The sequence below is a fragment of the Cucumis sativus genome, chromosome 1, assembly GCF_000004075.3.
Source record: "Cucumis sativus cultivar 9930 chromosome 1, Cucumber_9930_V3, whole genome shotgun sequence".
NCBI lineage: Eukaryota > Viridiplantae > Streptophyta > Magnoliopsida > Cucurbitales > Cucurbitaceae > Cucumis > Cucumis sativus.
Genome location: NC_026655.2, coordinates 20,710,593 through 20,726,433, shown reverse-complemented (window position 1 = coordinate 20,726,433; position 15,841 = coordinate 20,710,593). Strand labels below are relative to the sequence as shown.

General features: G+C 28.5%; 1 protein-coding gene across 1 annotated transcript; it reads right to left on the bottom strand.

Moving 5' to 3' along the window:
* Positions 1–7,797: 7,797 nt before the first annotated feature.
* Positions 7,798–9,657, bottom strand: LOC101205924 (exocyst complex component EXO70H1). The gene has a single exon (XM_004149011.3). The coding sequence runs from the start codon at positions 9,655–9,657 to the stop codon at positions 7,798–7,800; it is 1,860 nt and encodes a 619-aa protein (XP_004149059.1).
* Positions 9,658–15,841: the final 6,184 nt, after the last annotated feature.

The window sequence follows — 15,841 nt, the reverse complement described above, 5'->3', positions numbered from 1 at the left end:
AAGTGGTTCCACAGTACCTACTACATCCATCCACTGTGCAAAAGGAGTGACTTTCTTTATTGTTATAATTTTTCAAAGATTACAATCTCACTCACACTTCATTACAAACTCCCTCTTTTGATTCCTTTTTTTTTTTTTTTTTTGTATGTAAATGTAAAATGGAGATAAAAAACTGTAGAGAGCTTGATCATTACAACAGAATCTAAGAAGTCACAATAGAAACTTGGAAAGAACTAAAGAAGCTATGAGAATGAGCTATGCTTCAAAACATTGTGAAAGAGATTTGAAAACTAACTAAATTTCAAGCTTTGAGGTAGGGGATAAAAAGTGCCACCAAATATTGATGAACAATCATAAATTCGAGAAGAAGAGGAAGTTACTCTGTCCAAATTTCTTGGAGGTTTAAATTGAGAAATTGTCCATCATGTTAATATATAGAAATTCAATTTAGTCAAATCTCAATTTCAAAATTAGCGCACACACGCGTTACATTCAATTTGATTTTGGTTACCTACAAATTAAAAATATATTGACAACATGAGCGTAGATCAATTGAAAGAACGTTTATACTATCAAGTCAAAGGTTGACTCTCCCTCCCCACACTTTAATTACAAACCCTTTGCAAAAGAAAAAGAAAAAATTGTATGGAATTGTCTGTTTTGTAATTTATTGTTTCAGTGATACTCTTGGAGTTCATTTATTTCCTATAAACTCTATACTCTTCAAGTTTTTTTTTTTAGATGTGATTCATTTATCTCTTGATTTCTTTTTGTAAAGACACCTATCAAATCAAATGTGAATGTAAATTGGTACAAAGAATGTCCTTGGACATAATTCTCGTGGCCATTTCCTGATGCTCATTCCACATGTTATCAAGAGTAAAAGAAAGTGTGTGCAGTTTTTTTTAGTATAATAAATTGGTGATGAATGACATAACTTCTCATCTCTAAGATGAAAAGTCATATCAATTACAACTAAGTTAAGTTTATTTTGAGATTTATTCTTGAATTCTAGTTAAACCTTGCATTTCTAGTTTTAAACTATGTACTTTGTTTTAATCATGAATGGCATAATTGGTAGCCTTGTTTGGATTTGGTGAGTTATAACAATACATGTTGCATGTGTTATTTATTCAATTATGATGATATTGTTTAGCATGTTTTTGACACCAAATCAATCATTTGAGATGTTCTAATTTTGGAGATAATTTTACTGATTTTTAAATTTTATTAATGTGTGTGAGATGAGAGAATCAAATCTCTAATTTCAAAATAGCTTGATATCACAAGCATTATATCAAGGGAGGTAATGAGATAACTTGACCCTTAATACTATTTAGTTATTAGTCAAGAATGTCTTCAAAATTAAACAAAAGTTTTGAAAAGTAAAAATAAATAAATAAAAGGTCTTTAAAAATAACTTCTTTTCTTTTTTTTTTTGTATATATATTTTATTTTTGAGATTGGGTCAGTACTCAATTTGAGAGATGAAATGAGTGGAAAAAAGGAAGAGGTCTTTTATGTTTGATGATAACAAGCTTTCATTTATCAATGTATTTTATTCTTTATATTTTCTATCCTCATTTAATCTCAACCATTCATCCTTTTACCCTAGATCCAAAGGTTGAGATTAAACCATTCATTTTTATCACCAATCCTTCATTTCATCCTTTAACCTACCTTTCCTTGAAAATCAGTAGAAATTCACCAACTTACTCTACTCTCTATTTGATTTGATCCATGATTGGAGTGCTAAAAAAAGGGCTCAATTTCTCTCATTTTTGTCCACTTTTGTAAGTGTAATTGTTGAGAGAAAATTGGTGGAGTGTTGTGTGATGCAAAACTTGTAACTCTTACCTATTTAGAGGTGGATTGTTTTTGGTTTAGTTTTTCTTAATTATTGGGGTTTTGCATTAAGGTGTCAGTGCACTTTGGGTTGTGTGAAAGGAAAAATGGTTAGATCCTAAACCAGTGGAAATGATAGAATGTGGGCTTCTCTTTAGCCTAGCTAAAAGAAGAAAAATGGTGGTGTAGGTTTTGTTCTCAAAAAAACTTTTCTCAATAAAGTAACTATGGAGAAACGATATAGGCGATCTCATCTTTTCCTCCTAAACTTAGCTTTACTTTTGCACTCACTTTATTTTCAATTTTTTAGATTGCATGTTAACTTTATCTTATATATTGATTTGCATTACAAAATTAAAATCGGTAAACATAACCCTTTTCACCCATCTACCCTTGTAATTAGATCCTACGTTTTAAACCTTCCTAACATCCAAAAAGAAAAAGAAAAAGAAAAAGAGAAAGAGACTTACATATACTTCAAAAGCTATTTCAAATTTTATTTAAAATAACTTTATCTTTTAAATTGAACATTTAAAAATGTATTCTATAATACACTCTTTCAATGTACCTTAGAATAGGAGCAATTTTGTTGATAACTAATAGTTATATATATACTTTCATGTGGTTCAAATGATATAGTTTAACAAATCCCGTTGATTCTTGTCCATTGTCCTTTAGAACACATGCAAAGGACAATGACCCACTCCTAATTTTATTTGAACATTTTTTTCTTTTTCTAATGGTTAAAGATATTTTTAACTTATTCCTAACCCTTCGACCTTCAGAATATGAAGAAGTGTACTGAATTATTTTAGCTAACTTCATGTTTTTCTTAAGGGACCGTTTGGGGGAAGGAAATGAAAGAAAATGACTATCTTAGTCATTTCCTTGTTTGGCCCATGGATTAAGGGGATGGAAAGAATTACCCTTAATCCCCTTATTCCTTCCCTTCCCTCGTTTATTATCCCACTTTTTCCACTTAATCCTTTCATTTTTCAATATAATCATTCCCTTTCCCAATATAATCATTCTCTTTCTTCTTCTTCTTCTCTTTCCTAGTTTATTTCTTCTTCTTCTTTTTCCTCATTTATTTATTTCTATCTCCAAATCAATCCTTTTATTTCTTCTCTTTCCCAAACAAATTAACAAATTAATTCACATCCCATCTTCATTCTCTCTATGTCAAACAAATTAGGAATTAGTCATCTTCTCATATGTTGCTTATCATTCTCATGAATAAAAATATTAAAAACGAAAGAAAAAATATTAAAAATGAAAGAAAAAATAAAAACAACATAATACAATTTTTTATTGTATAGGATTGATGATTCAAATTTAAAATACAAAATTTATTTTTGTATTATCTCTACGGTACAATTTGAATAAACACATTTTTCATAAATGAAAAAAAAATACAATTTATTTGTATTATGTATTGTGTGTACGATCCAAGTTTTTTTTTATACAAAAATTTAAAAATTAATACATATTTTTTGTGTGTTGGGTTACCGTATAAATATTATTTTAATACAATTTTTCGTCGTTTTGAAAAACAGTACGAACAAAATAAATAAGTTTAGGCAAAAAAAAAAAAAAATACAATTTTTGTTTGTATTTGGTTTACAGAAAACATTCCATAAGCATTTTTTACGCATGGAAAAAAAATGTAATTCAATTTCTTTCTCATATGTAGCTGTAGTAGAAAAACAAATATTTGTCATAAATTTTAAAAAATAGCATATTTTTTTTAATATTTTGGATTTACGGATCAAATTGAACTACAAATTGAAGAAGAATGAAAAATTAAATAATACAATTTCTGTGTGAATTTAATTTGTGGTATAAATTTCATAAACATATTTTACACAAAAAATTAATACACATTATTTTTCTGCACTTGATTAATGTTAAAAAAAAAAAAATTAATGTACAAATGAGAAAAAATACTCTACTTTTAAAAATATTTTAAGTGTACGTTACAAGTAAAAAAAAATATTTATACAAAATCAACAAAAGAAAATTAATACAAATTTTTTATGAAATGTTGGATTACGGTACAACCTAACTAAAAAAATGAATTTGAATACAATTCTTGGTTGTAGAGGTTTTATGGTACAAACAATTTACACAAATGCAAAAAATATTATCACATTTGTCATTTTGTATTGGGTTCACGAAAAAAAAACAATAATTTCATGTTCAGAAAAAAAAAATGTATATTTTTTCATATCGGGGTTAATGTACAAATAAAAATAAATTACATAAATGATTTTTTTTTTTTGTCATAATCCTTCCCCCAAATAATCCTTCTCCCAAACAAGGATTATAATAATCCTCGTAATCCTTTCACTTAATCATTCCCCCAAACAAGGATTATAAATAATCCTCTATATTCATTTCACTTAATCATTCCCCCAAAATTATAATAATCATTTCCTCCACTTAGTTCTCCATTTTTCTTATTCCTTTCATTCCCCCAAACGTCTCCTAAAGATTAAGACTATTCTACTTTTTTCTTCTTCTTATTTCTCCTATTCCTCACTCCATCCTATCACTATTCCTCACCCTCATCTCTCCTATATGTCACTATTACTTATTTCCCCAAGCATAGATTATAATAACTCAAACTATAATAATTTTCACCCTACACACAGACTATAATAAAATACAAACTATAATAACTACAAATTATAATAACGCACTCCACGTCCCATATCTTTCAAGAACAAGGAAAAACACAAAAAAAAAAAAAAAAAAAAAAACTTTTGAACACTTTTCTAATATTAATTTTTTGAATTGTTGTTTAAACTTGGTTTGTGATATGAACCAGGGGTATATATGGGTTGGGTTGGAGATTTTTTGGACCAACACTTAAAATTTGTTTTGAGTTGTCAGATTATTAGTATTATTATTGTTTTCTTACTAATTTAAAATATAATAAGTAAAATTTCATAAAATTCAAATGTCAAATACAAAATATACATGGTATTTATAACTAGTTTTAAATAAAGAAAAAACATTAGACAAAAACAAATATTTTAATATGTGTGCATAATAGTCTCTAAGTTATGGTTTTATAGACCCAACCCAATCCAAATTGATTTTTGTTGGTCGATTTTGATGGTTAAGAGTAGATGAAAATGTCAGTTGGTTGGCTTTACGGGAGATCGATTGGTTTACTTTAACTGTGTGAGATGAACTAAAAGAAGTGAGATAGGAAAAATTAAAAGAAAACAAATAGAAGAAAATAAGTAGAAATGAAGAAGAAATAAGGGAGATAAGAGGAGAATGGAAAGAAGAAATAGAGAGAAGGAAAATAAGGTGATGTTTGATTAGCTAAGAAAACGAAGATGTAAACTTCACTCTTTGTTTGGTTTTAAAAGTTCAACTTCATAATCCTTATATATAACTTCACGAAGTTTACAACTAGACAAATAAAGTAAAATAAAAATTGATTTGTATTTCTCAAGTTTATAGTTCGTATAGAACACACGAAATATCTTATACAAAAATGACTTTTTTAAAAAAAGAAGAGATACTTGAGTTGGGCTGACTGGTTTTCAACATAGACGACAAAGTGCATAAAACCAAATGACGAACATTGATTCGATTAATTTTTTAATTTATGTTAATCATCTTTAACGTCAATTGATTTAATCTAACAATACAAATTTAATGTGATTTGTTTCAAATATTACAAAATATGAATGGAGAGGTAGTATATATATATATATATATATTGAATGCATATGGTACGATCAGATAATAGGAGTTTAGAAAAACACAATTTGAAAGACTGAGACTTTTTAGGAAAACATATATATAATTAAGGTGAAGTTATGAACATCACCTACTCAAAACCCCACTTGTGTTTTGGTATTCATTGCATGTGATTGGTGACATTTAAGTTTGAATTTTGAACTACGATTTAGTCTTTCCGTCACCTAATTTAATTAAATGATCGCGCGTAATGTATATGAATAAAAGTTTGGTAGAAGAGGTATGTAGTAACAAATTTTCATTTCTTCTCTTTTCGTTGAAATGTAAAAGAAACACATCAATTGTGTGGGACTATGAAATACAATAACACATATCATTAAATGAAATGACATTTAAATATTGAATGAAGTGAGTCGTATGTACTACAATAGTTTGACCAATGAGTTATATACAAAGACATGTATTGTGTATCATGTTAGAATAACATATTTGAACGTATTTGTATACACGAAACCTTAAAAAAAATTATATTATGTACTATATGAATTGAAATATTGCTTTTGGTTATTGTCAGCAGCAGATGAGGATATTTAAAAATTGATTGGGGTTCAAGTTCAATCTAATATCACACAATAACTAACGAATTTAGTATAGCTCTAGGGGACTAGTATCAACTTTATCATTTTTATATATAATATATAAAGAAAACTATTTAATTTTTAATACTCGTAAGTAGCTTAATTGTTAATTTTCTTAGTTTCTTTCCAATCCATACCTACTAGCTATTCAACTTCATTCATTTTATTATTATTTTATTTTTATAAAATTTTGATTTAATTTTTTTTCTTTTTCGATTCTTTTTCAACATCTTTTCTTACTTGTGAGGTAATTATTTGTTTTTTTCTCTTTTTTTTTCCTCTTAATTTTGTTATTTTATTTAATGAATTCGTTTTAATATTTAAAATCATTCTTATTTTTTTTGTTTTATTTTTATTTTATTTTATTTTTTGAGTTATGAATATATTTCATATTATATTTATAATAATGTTTATTTATTTAAAAATAATAAAATGTTTATTTCCATTTTATCTTTTATTATAAAAAATTAATATATTTTTATTGAGATTTCGATTTTGATACTTTTAACAATATCAGTATTTTAAAACTTGATTGGATTTCCATATTTATATAAACCTGATGTTAACATGAGAAATATGTTAGTCTAAAACATTAAACCAAAAACATTGAGCAAAAGATCACAATGATTTAACTAAAATAGGGTTCTCGTTGGACCAAAATTCCACTATATGTCCCCACCCATATGAATCAAAATTTTAACTACAAAATAATCTATTACAAAAACCAAAATAAAATTTGATTTGTACACATGTGAAATTATCATTACACATCACTTTACAAAATTTGTCCTCATTTGCCGACCACCGTGAAAATCGTATGGCGACCACGACCACGACCACAACCATGGCGACGAAGAAGAAACACTCCCTCTAGTATTCCCATAAAAAAAAAAAAAAAAGTCAAATGCACTCTTGGTCTCTAAAGTATGTAGTCAGCGTCTTTTGTCGAGATTTGCATTAGCAAACATCATCGTAGAGGAGATCCTTGCATTCATCTGGTGTCAACAATAACAATCTGTGGAGTCTTTGACAAGAGTGCTATCAATGAGAAATTTTAAATAGGGGCACCAAATACTATATAATAAACACACTAAAAAATGTAAAAAGAATATCTTCGACTACATCTGTAACCATAAAGAAAGACGGTCAATTTTCACATGATTTTTTGTAATGTAAATATGTGAATTTAAAAATTGCATACAAAAAGAAAAAATACATTTATATATATGTAAGTTTTTGGTGGGGTAAGATTTGGTTAATTGTGTGGGAGAAGTCCAATCTCAAGCTTGAAAAACTAAAGATGGATATATATAATTGAGCGTTAGCAAGAAGAGGATGATACATTATGTTTACCTTTTATTTACCTTATAGACTAAAAGGTTAAACAAAAGAAAAGAATAATGATTTAAGTAAAGAAAAGGTTTCTCAAACATAATGTCCCCACCAATATGATAGAAAATTTACATTACAAAATAATCAATCAATCAATCAAAAAGGAAAAAGGAAAAGAAAAACACAATCAATTTGATTTGTACACGTCCTTAAGATTATATCCTCACACATCCCTTTCAAAATTCGTCCTTTTTCGTCCTCCTCATCCACTCCGCCGTCCACCGTGAAAATGATACGGCGACGACGACAACGACGACGAGGAAGAAACACTCCCTCCCGAGTTCCCATCGCCGTGAAGCAAATCCGACAAGTAATTCCCTAAATCATCCGGTGCAAATCTTACCTCCGATTCACTTCCGTAAAGATTCTCCAATCGCGACCGGTTACTGATATAGAACTCACCGTAAAGCGTACCCAGTTTCTTCCCCAACGAGATCTTGATATGCTCTCGAAGCTTCGAATCCGTAACGATCCACGATGCTTGATGTCTGTATGCTTCTTCAAACGCGATATTGAAATCATGAAAGTGTTTTCTTGCTCTTTCCGGTGAGATTTCCGCCATTGGATTCTCCGGCAACGATAAGAACACTCTACTCCATCCCATCCGTTGGTAACTCGAAGCGTACTGCCTCACCTTCGTTTCATGGCTCTCGATCCACTCATCTCCAAGAACGAATCGGAGATTTGAGGTTCGTACTTTCACGACTATGTACTCGAGATTGTTAGCGAGGAAGATGTACGAGAGAGGAGCGTCGTGGTAGATCTCTGCTTTGCTATCGAGCTTCGAGAGAAGGACTAGAATCAACCAAGCCATGCGTATGGTGAGAGGATTTTCTTCTGAATCGTTACCGCCAAAGAAGGATTCCGGTAATGGAGAATGAAGAAGTAACGGCCAATCGGCGACGATTCCGGGGAGGATTCCGCTGTAGTCGCTGAGAAAGGCGATGTAGTTCATCACATAACGAGTGAGTGGATGAACTCCACCGCCTGGTACTGGTGTTTTGGAGGAATCTTTTTGGATATGAGATTCAAAATCGATGAGCATGGAGCGGATGCTTTCGGCGATTTTTGTTAACGAATGATCGATTAAGGATCTGATGGAGGCTGTTGATTCGTAGATGAACATCGATTCGATTTCCGGCCATAGATCGAAAATCGCTTCGTACAGATCAAGAATCAAGAAAATTTTCTCCGGCGTTTTCTTCGATTTCACAGCCATTTCCGGGAAGCTAAAGAGAGTCAGAGCACTTTCTTTGGTGATTTCCGAGAAAACAGATTCTCTAATCGAAGCAGAACTGGAGAAAACTTGATCGGATAGGAATTTCTCCGCTTCAAAGAAAGTTTTCACAGCAATTTTAACAGCATTCAACCAGTTCTTAATCTTGACTTCCAAAACCTCCCACTCCATCCTATGAACATGATGATAATTGGGTTTTGCAACTCCAAGATTATACAAACCTTCCTCAACAATCGATTTCCTACCAACAATATAAATCTTCACACACTCTTTACCATAACCAGCAGAAATCATACCTTCCGCAATGGATTTCAAATCCTTAATAGCCGATCTCGAAATCCGTTCCTCTTCACTAACATTATTCTCATTCGCAAATCGTAAATCATCTTCACTCTCATCTTCCAAATCAGAATTCCCAGTGAAAACAGAATCTCTAGACGAACGATTAGAAATCGATTCGGGATCCAAATGCGCTCGATTCTCCGCTAAAATCCGATGAAACTCCCTCTGCAACCTCTTCATAGCAGTCTGCATCAAATTCTGAGCACGAACAAGATGGTGAGAGTTCATACGCTCGGAGCCGAAATACTGCATCGCTGTTTGCAAGTCCTTGACGGCTTTGAGGTACTGATTGGCCTCGTAGCGGTCGTCTTGAAAGAGAGGAGTGATGTCAGCATAAGAGGAAGCAGTGCAATCCCATTTGGTGATTAGGGTTTCTGCAACGTCGATGTTCTCTTCCATGAGAGACTGGCAGAGGCCGTGAGACGGGGGAGGGGAATGAGAGGGTGTGGATCGAGCAGGAGATTTGAAGAAATGGTTTCTCATGGTTGAAGAAGGGGTTGGGTATGGAGGGAAAGAGAAACTGAAGGGGGGAATTTATGGAGAGAATAAATGAAGAAGAAAAGGGAGTTTTATAAGGAAGGTTCTTCCATGGATGAGGATGAAGAAGCTTTTAGGACCTTTTTGACTGAGGCTTTTCTTTTCTTTTTTTGTCTTATGAAGCAACTTGAATTAGTCAACTTTTTCTCTCCTTTTTAATTCTTTCGTTTCTTTCGTCAAACAATGTTGCCGTTGTTGATTCTTCTTTTATTTGACCAAAACGAATCGTTTTTATCTTACATTCAAAACACTATATTAATTAATCAAATTCATCATTTTTATAATTACCACATTTTCATTTTTTTAAAACTTTTGTTGTTACTTATTGCATTGTTATTATTATAATTATTTGCTAAACCCTATACCACATCACCGCCCAATCCACTTTTTAACTTAATTAAATCCAAACAAAAACACTTTTTAAAAAATGGATAATTTAAGAAGTTTTTTCTTATATATATATATATATATATATATATATATATATATATATATATATATATATATATATATATATATATATTTTATTATAGTTCGTTATTGGCCCTTCGTTTTTGTGGAACAATCAAAATATTTTAAGAAAATATAACCATTTTTTTTAATTGTTCAAGGTGACCAATTCCACATTTTTTTTATTAGGGTGGAATAAATAAATAATAAATGGTATAATTAAGCATCACATATCATTGACTTACTCGGCGTTAATATGTACTTTAAAAAATCAAGAATAAAATGAAACGGTCAGATTAAATTTAGTTCTTAATTTAAAATTTTATTGAATAATAGATTGGTATATTTTTGTTTATATACTTGTTTGGATAAAAATTTAAAAAAATAAAAAATTGTAAATTTATATTTTTGTAATTTTTTACCAATCATAAAAAAACAAACTAACTGATTTTGATTAAAAAAAATAAAAGATAAGTTTTAATTAAGTAAAATAGAATGATTTAAAATAAAATAAGATAAAATTTAAAGGATTAGAAGTAAAATATAATATTTGAAGTTAAGAAGTTATTGAAGTTTTGAAATAGGGGAAGTAAAATACAAAATCAATATGTGACTGTTCCAATAATTTAGTGGTGAAGGCTGACGTGGTGAGTGGCCTGACATAAATTAATATTTTTTTTCTGTAGTTTTGTATTGATAAGTAGTGTGGATACTAAAATCTAATTAAGTACACGTGGAGCATGCGAGAAAATTATATTATTTTATTGAGGAAAATAGTTGACGTAAGAAAATAGTTGAAAAGACCAATAAATAAACCTTTTAAAATATAACCAAATCAGCTCAAATATATATATATATATAAATATGGAAAAGTTTTATATCTATTAAATTTCATCTATCTATATATCATGGTTAGAATTTGAAACATTACTATATATTTTGTAAATATTTTCAATAATCTTTTATAAATAAATAAAAAGGTGTTTTATTCAATCATTCAATGGTTTTGGAAGTGAAGATGATTGTTTTTCTAAAAAAATATAAATTAAATTAGTCAAAATAAGTGTCTTTAAATCATTAGAGAATAATATTTATTTATTATTATTTAAAAAAGACAAACATAAACAAGCAACAAAGCCATCACCATCAAATGCAACCAACATTTCTATTAGAGGGATGAGAGTTTTTTTTCAAATAAAAAAGCATACTTACAGAATTATGTTTGCACCAAACTTATTGGAAAAGTAAATAGTGTAAGCAAAAGTAAGAAAAGATATAAACAATACAACCAAGTCGATAATATGATGTAATCACACCTACACGTGGGAGAGATCTTAAACCTCATAGAAAAAATTAGTTACTAAGATTCAAGAGATTCACAAGTACGTAGCTTATCAAGAATTAATTATTTATATTACACAACTTTTACGAGATACATGTTTAAATTTCTCTCTTAACCAATCTAATTTAAGAACTAGATGTGTGATATTTTAAAATTATTTTAAAACTTAACCAAAAGAAAATTAAATCTAATATCTTACCATGAAAACGATTCTTTTTTTTTTTATATAGTTTTTTTGAAAGGAAGGGTATTTTCCCTTATTACTATCATTATAAAATCTATTTTTTAGGCAATGAAATTATTCTTTTAATAGATAAGTTGGGAAGGTTTCCATATTTTATAATAGTTTGTTAGTATCTTTTGTTTCTTTTTTCAACAAATCCTCATATTTTATATGTAAGAAATTAGATATATTGATTTGATATCTTCAACTCAAACATAATTGTTGACTACTCAATCAGCAGTCATCAATAATGTACCTTAAAAAATCAGCATTAAAATGAAAACTATGAGATTTAAAAATACTTTAGTTCATAATTTATATAGAAAAAAGAGGTATATATTCAATGAATTACATTTAGGTCAGTCTTCGACTGTTACATATAACGACCATCTAAACTTTAGCCACTATTTTTCGCAAGGGACTTTGGCCAATCTTTTTCATTATGTCTTGCAATGGAAATTCTTTTATAGTAATTTAAAATTAATAAAAAATACTTTTAGTAAATAGAAAAACAAACTTGAAAAGGAATTGCCAAGCACATGTACCTTTAGGGAATCTTTTTTTAATATATTTTGTCCTAAATCTTCAAATAAATGTAGTTTGACTGCTGACATGGTAAAGTAGCTTGAAATAAATCATTGTTTATATTATATATGTATTGAGAAATAAAAGGCATGCTAAAATTTAAAAATACACATATGGATGATGCCAAAGTTTTCATATTGTTTTTATACATTGAAACAAGAGACAAAGTCAAAAGTTGAGAAAGTACTAAAGGGATGGATTATTGTATGGTTTTGGAAGATATAGAGATGATTCCTTTAGCATTGGATTGCTAAAAGAAAGAAAAAAAAGAATTGAAGTTCAAGCATGAACTTTTATTGATTATTTATTACTATTGGATAGATAAAAAGATCGTAATTTAAAAATAAAATATTTTAAAAGAGAATAACTCGAAACTCTATTAATAAACAAAAATCTCAAACCCAAAAATAAAAATAAAAATCTTAAACTAAATAATTTAACTAATTGCTTGAAGAGCATGAAGATAGATAGTGTGTGATACAAATATGATAAATAGCATGAAGATAGATAATATGTGATACAAATATGATAAATAAAAGTACATCAACCAACTCTTTACACTTTATCTTGTCCATCGCCAATGTTGAGAACACCCTCTGTTTGGTTGGGGTAGGCTTTGAGGTAAAGTGTGGAACCATTTAGTTAACAAATATCTCACTTGTAAATTTTATAAAGAAAAATCAAATTGCCAAATTGCTATGTATTATTGTGTATAGTAGTTTCGGAATGCATACAAGAAGATTGGTGCATCCTAACTACACGTAAGTATTTTCTTACTAGAGATAAGAGAGATTTTTTATTATCAATGTCAGTATCAAACTTATGTAAATGTAGAAATATGGATAAAAAATTAATACAACTAAATACACCCAAATTGTATTTAAGATAAAAGAAAATAAGACACGAACAGGGATAAAACTACAATTAGTATTTCAATAAATAAGTTAAAATAAAAATCCTATATTTTTTAATGATTTTTTAAAAAATATTAATAAGAAAAAACGTCCCAAACATGATGCTTTCTAATATTTTGTTTAAAAGTAAAAAATACATAAGGAAAATGTATAAAATGGGAAGTGGGTGAAGGAAAAGAATGCAACGTGTGGACTAAATTGTTGGTATAGTTATTAATAGAAACAATATGATAATATAATTTGAGTGTTCAAATTAATCATATATATATTTACGTAAAGTAAGTCAAATTATATGTTCTCCATCAAGAATTGGTAGTTATAATTAATTATTGTAATAATGCCAAAATAATTTGAAGATTCCTTCCCACTTATACAATCAACACAAAAACAAAAACAAAAACAATAAGAAAAAAAAGTTATTCCTACTTTAATAATAATAATAATCATGGAATTTTGAACTTTTATTTTATTTTTTATAAAATAGACAAATTTGTTTTGTCATTTTTCTCAATAACTATATGTAAAATGTGTAGTCCTTATTTCTTTGATTATCACTCTATACATAATTTTATTAATTTGTATACTCTTTCATTTCTTAGAAACTAGTTGGTCATAATGTGTAATTAATTAATTATGTTTCTTTGAGAAAAAAAAGATATATTGTAGACTTAAATATGACATGAGATTGTGTGATATTTTCATTATTATTTTAATACAATAACAATTATCGAATTTGTTAGCATTTAATTAAACTCACTTTGACATTTAAATGCTCAATGCTCAGATTTGGTTTCTATTTTGCATCTAATTATGTATATAAAAGGTTAGAATATTTCCTGTCGAGTAAAAATTCAATTTTTTAATTTAAACTTAAATTTGGAAAAGGTTTTATACATTTATTATTTTAATTTTAAGAACTTCGCAGCAGGGTAAGATTGAGAAATCAACTGTGATTTTTTTTTTTAACCAACATCTATACTTTTAACTAATTGAAATTTTAAAAAATGAAACAAAAAAAGTGTTTATATATATATATATATGATTTAATTTCATGATACGATTAATTAGAATATAGTAAAAGAATTGATTAATTAATATTAATTTCATGGTTGGATTGGATTGAACCGAAATTTTCAACCCAACTAAAAAAAACCAACCTAACCCATATAAAATGGGTTTGGATGGTTCGGGTTGAACTTACATCCCTAATTATCAGATACATTCATCTTGAAGTTTGATTCTTCAATTGAAATACCAAAAGTTGCTTAACCGCGAATTTCTAACAAAACATTAAAAATACAGTTGCCCTCCATATTTGAAAATGTTTATTAAAATCATAGACTCCAAACACTAAAGAAGGATCCATACCTTTGGTTTTTAATAGTCTTAGGTTAGAAACTTGTCTACCTTTTGTGTGATAACTATAATTAAATTGTTTTTATATTTTCTAGTTTTGGAGTGGTAAAATATTATAAAAACTTTGAGATCAAGAGTGTTTTTTTAATTGAGGTCGGGAAAGAGGATCATTTTGCATGGTTATAACAATTTTTTACATAGTGAATTTGTCTTCAGTTGAGAGTTTTTTCAATGTTAATTATTGCCTCTTCAATTTTATTTTCACGCTTCGTCACACGTGTTTTATATTGGTACGACTTCTTTTATACCCCAATGCATCCATCACTATCACTTTAAGAGAGTCTTTCCATAAGTTAAATTAACATAATTGGTTTTCTAGCATTTTTTTCTCATAGGTGATGTCAAACAATTCGTTATGAACCGTATCATAAGAATACGGTAGACTTAGAATGTACGTATTCTACAAAACGACCTACATCTAGCTCTAGGCTTCAATACAAATTGTAACAACTCAAATCAACTCAAAATTAAAATTTATTAAAATAAAAAAAATGTGGATAAAATAGTTGATTAAAAAGCAAGGAAAGGCCATACTCCAGTCCTTAAAAAAACATTAGAAAATATTACAACATACAAAACTTTAACTTAAAAGTTGTGACTAAAAATCCAAAATGCTAAAAACTACATAAGTTAACATGGAAGCCATGACTCCATCTTGAACCTCTTAATCATGTGCCTACTATATTCTTTGCCTTTATTTGAAAACTATGTTAAATAAAAGGTTGAGTATATAAATTAAAATACTCAGTAAATAAACTCCACTACTATGCGATCACATGCAAAACCATGAATTTGAAATTAAAACACGCTATAATTTACCAATAATATATCATCTCGTTTGAAAATTAACAATAGAATTCAACTAAGAAAAATCAGAAGATATAGATATTGACCCTAATGGCTCACAAATGTAAAAAGTTAAAATTGATCTAGTGTATGATCCACGAAGCTAAGGTTTGGCAACAAGGTTAGAGTGACGGAGTGAGGGGTTCCTTGTCCATTGGAAACAAATTCACCCATCATTTGATGGAAGCATAACTAAAAAATATTAAATTTTTGTCCGAAACATGACTACATTTTCATATATTTGACATTTTCGTAAAAAAAACTTTATAAAACTTAAAAAAGTAATTTTGCAAATGTTCATTAATAACGTTTTATCAATATTTCTCTCAACATATTTATGCTAACACCAATATT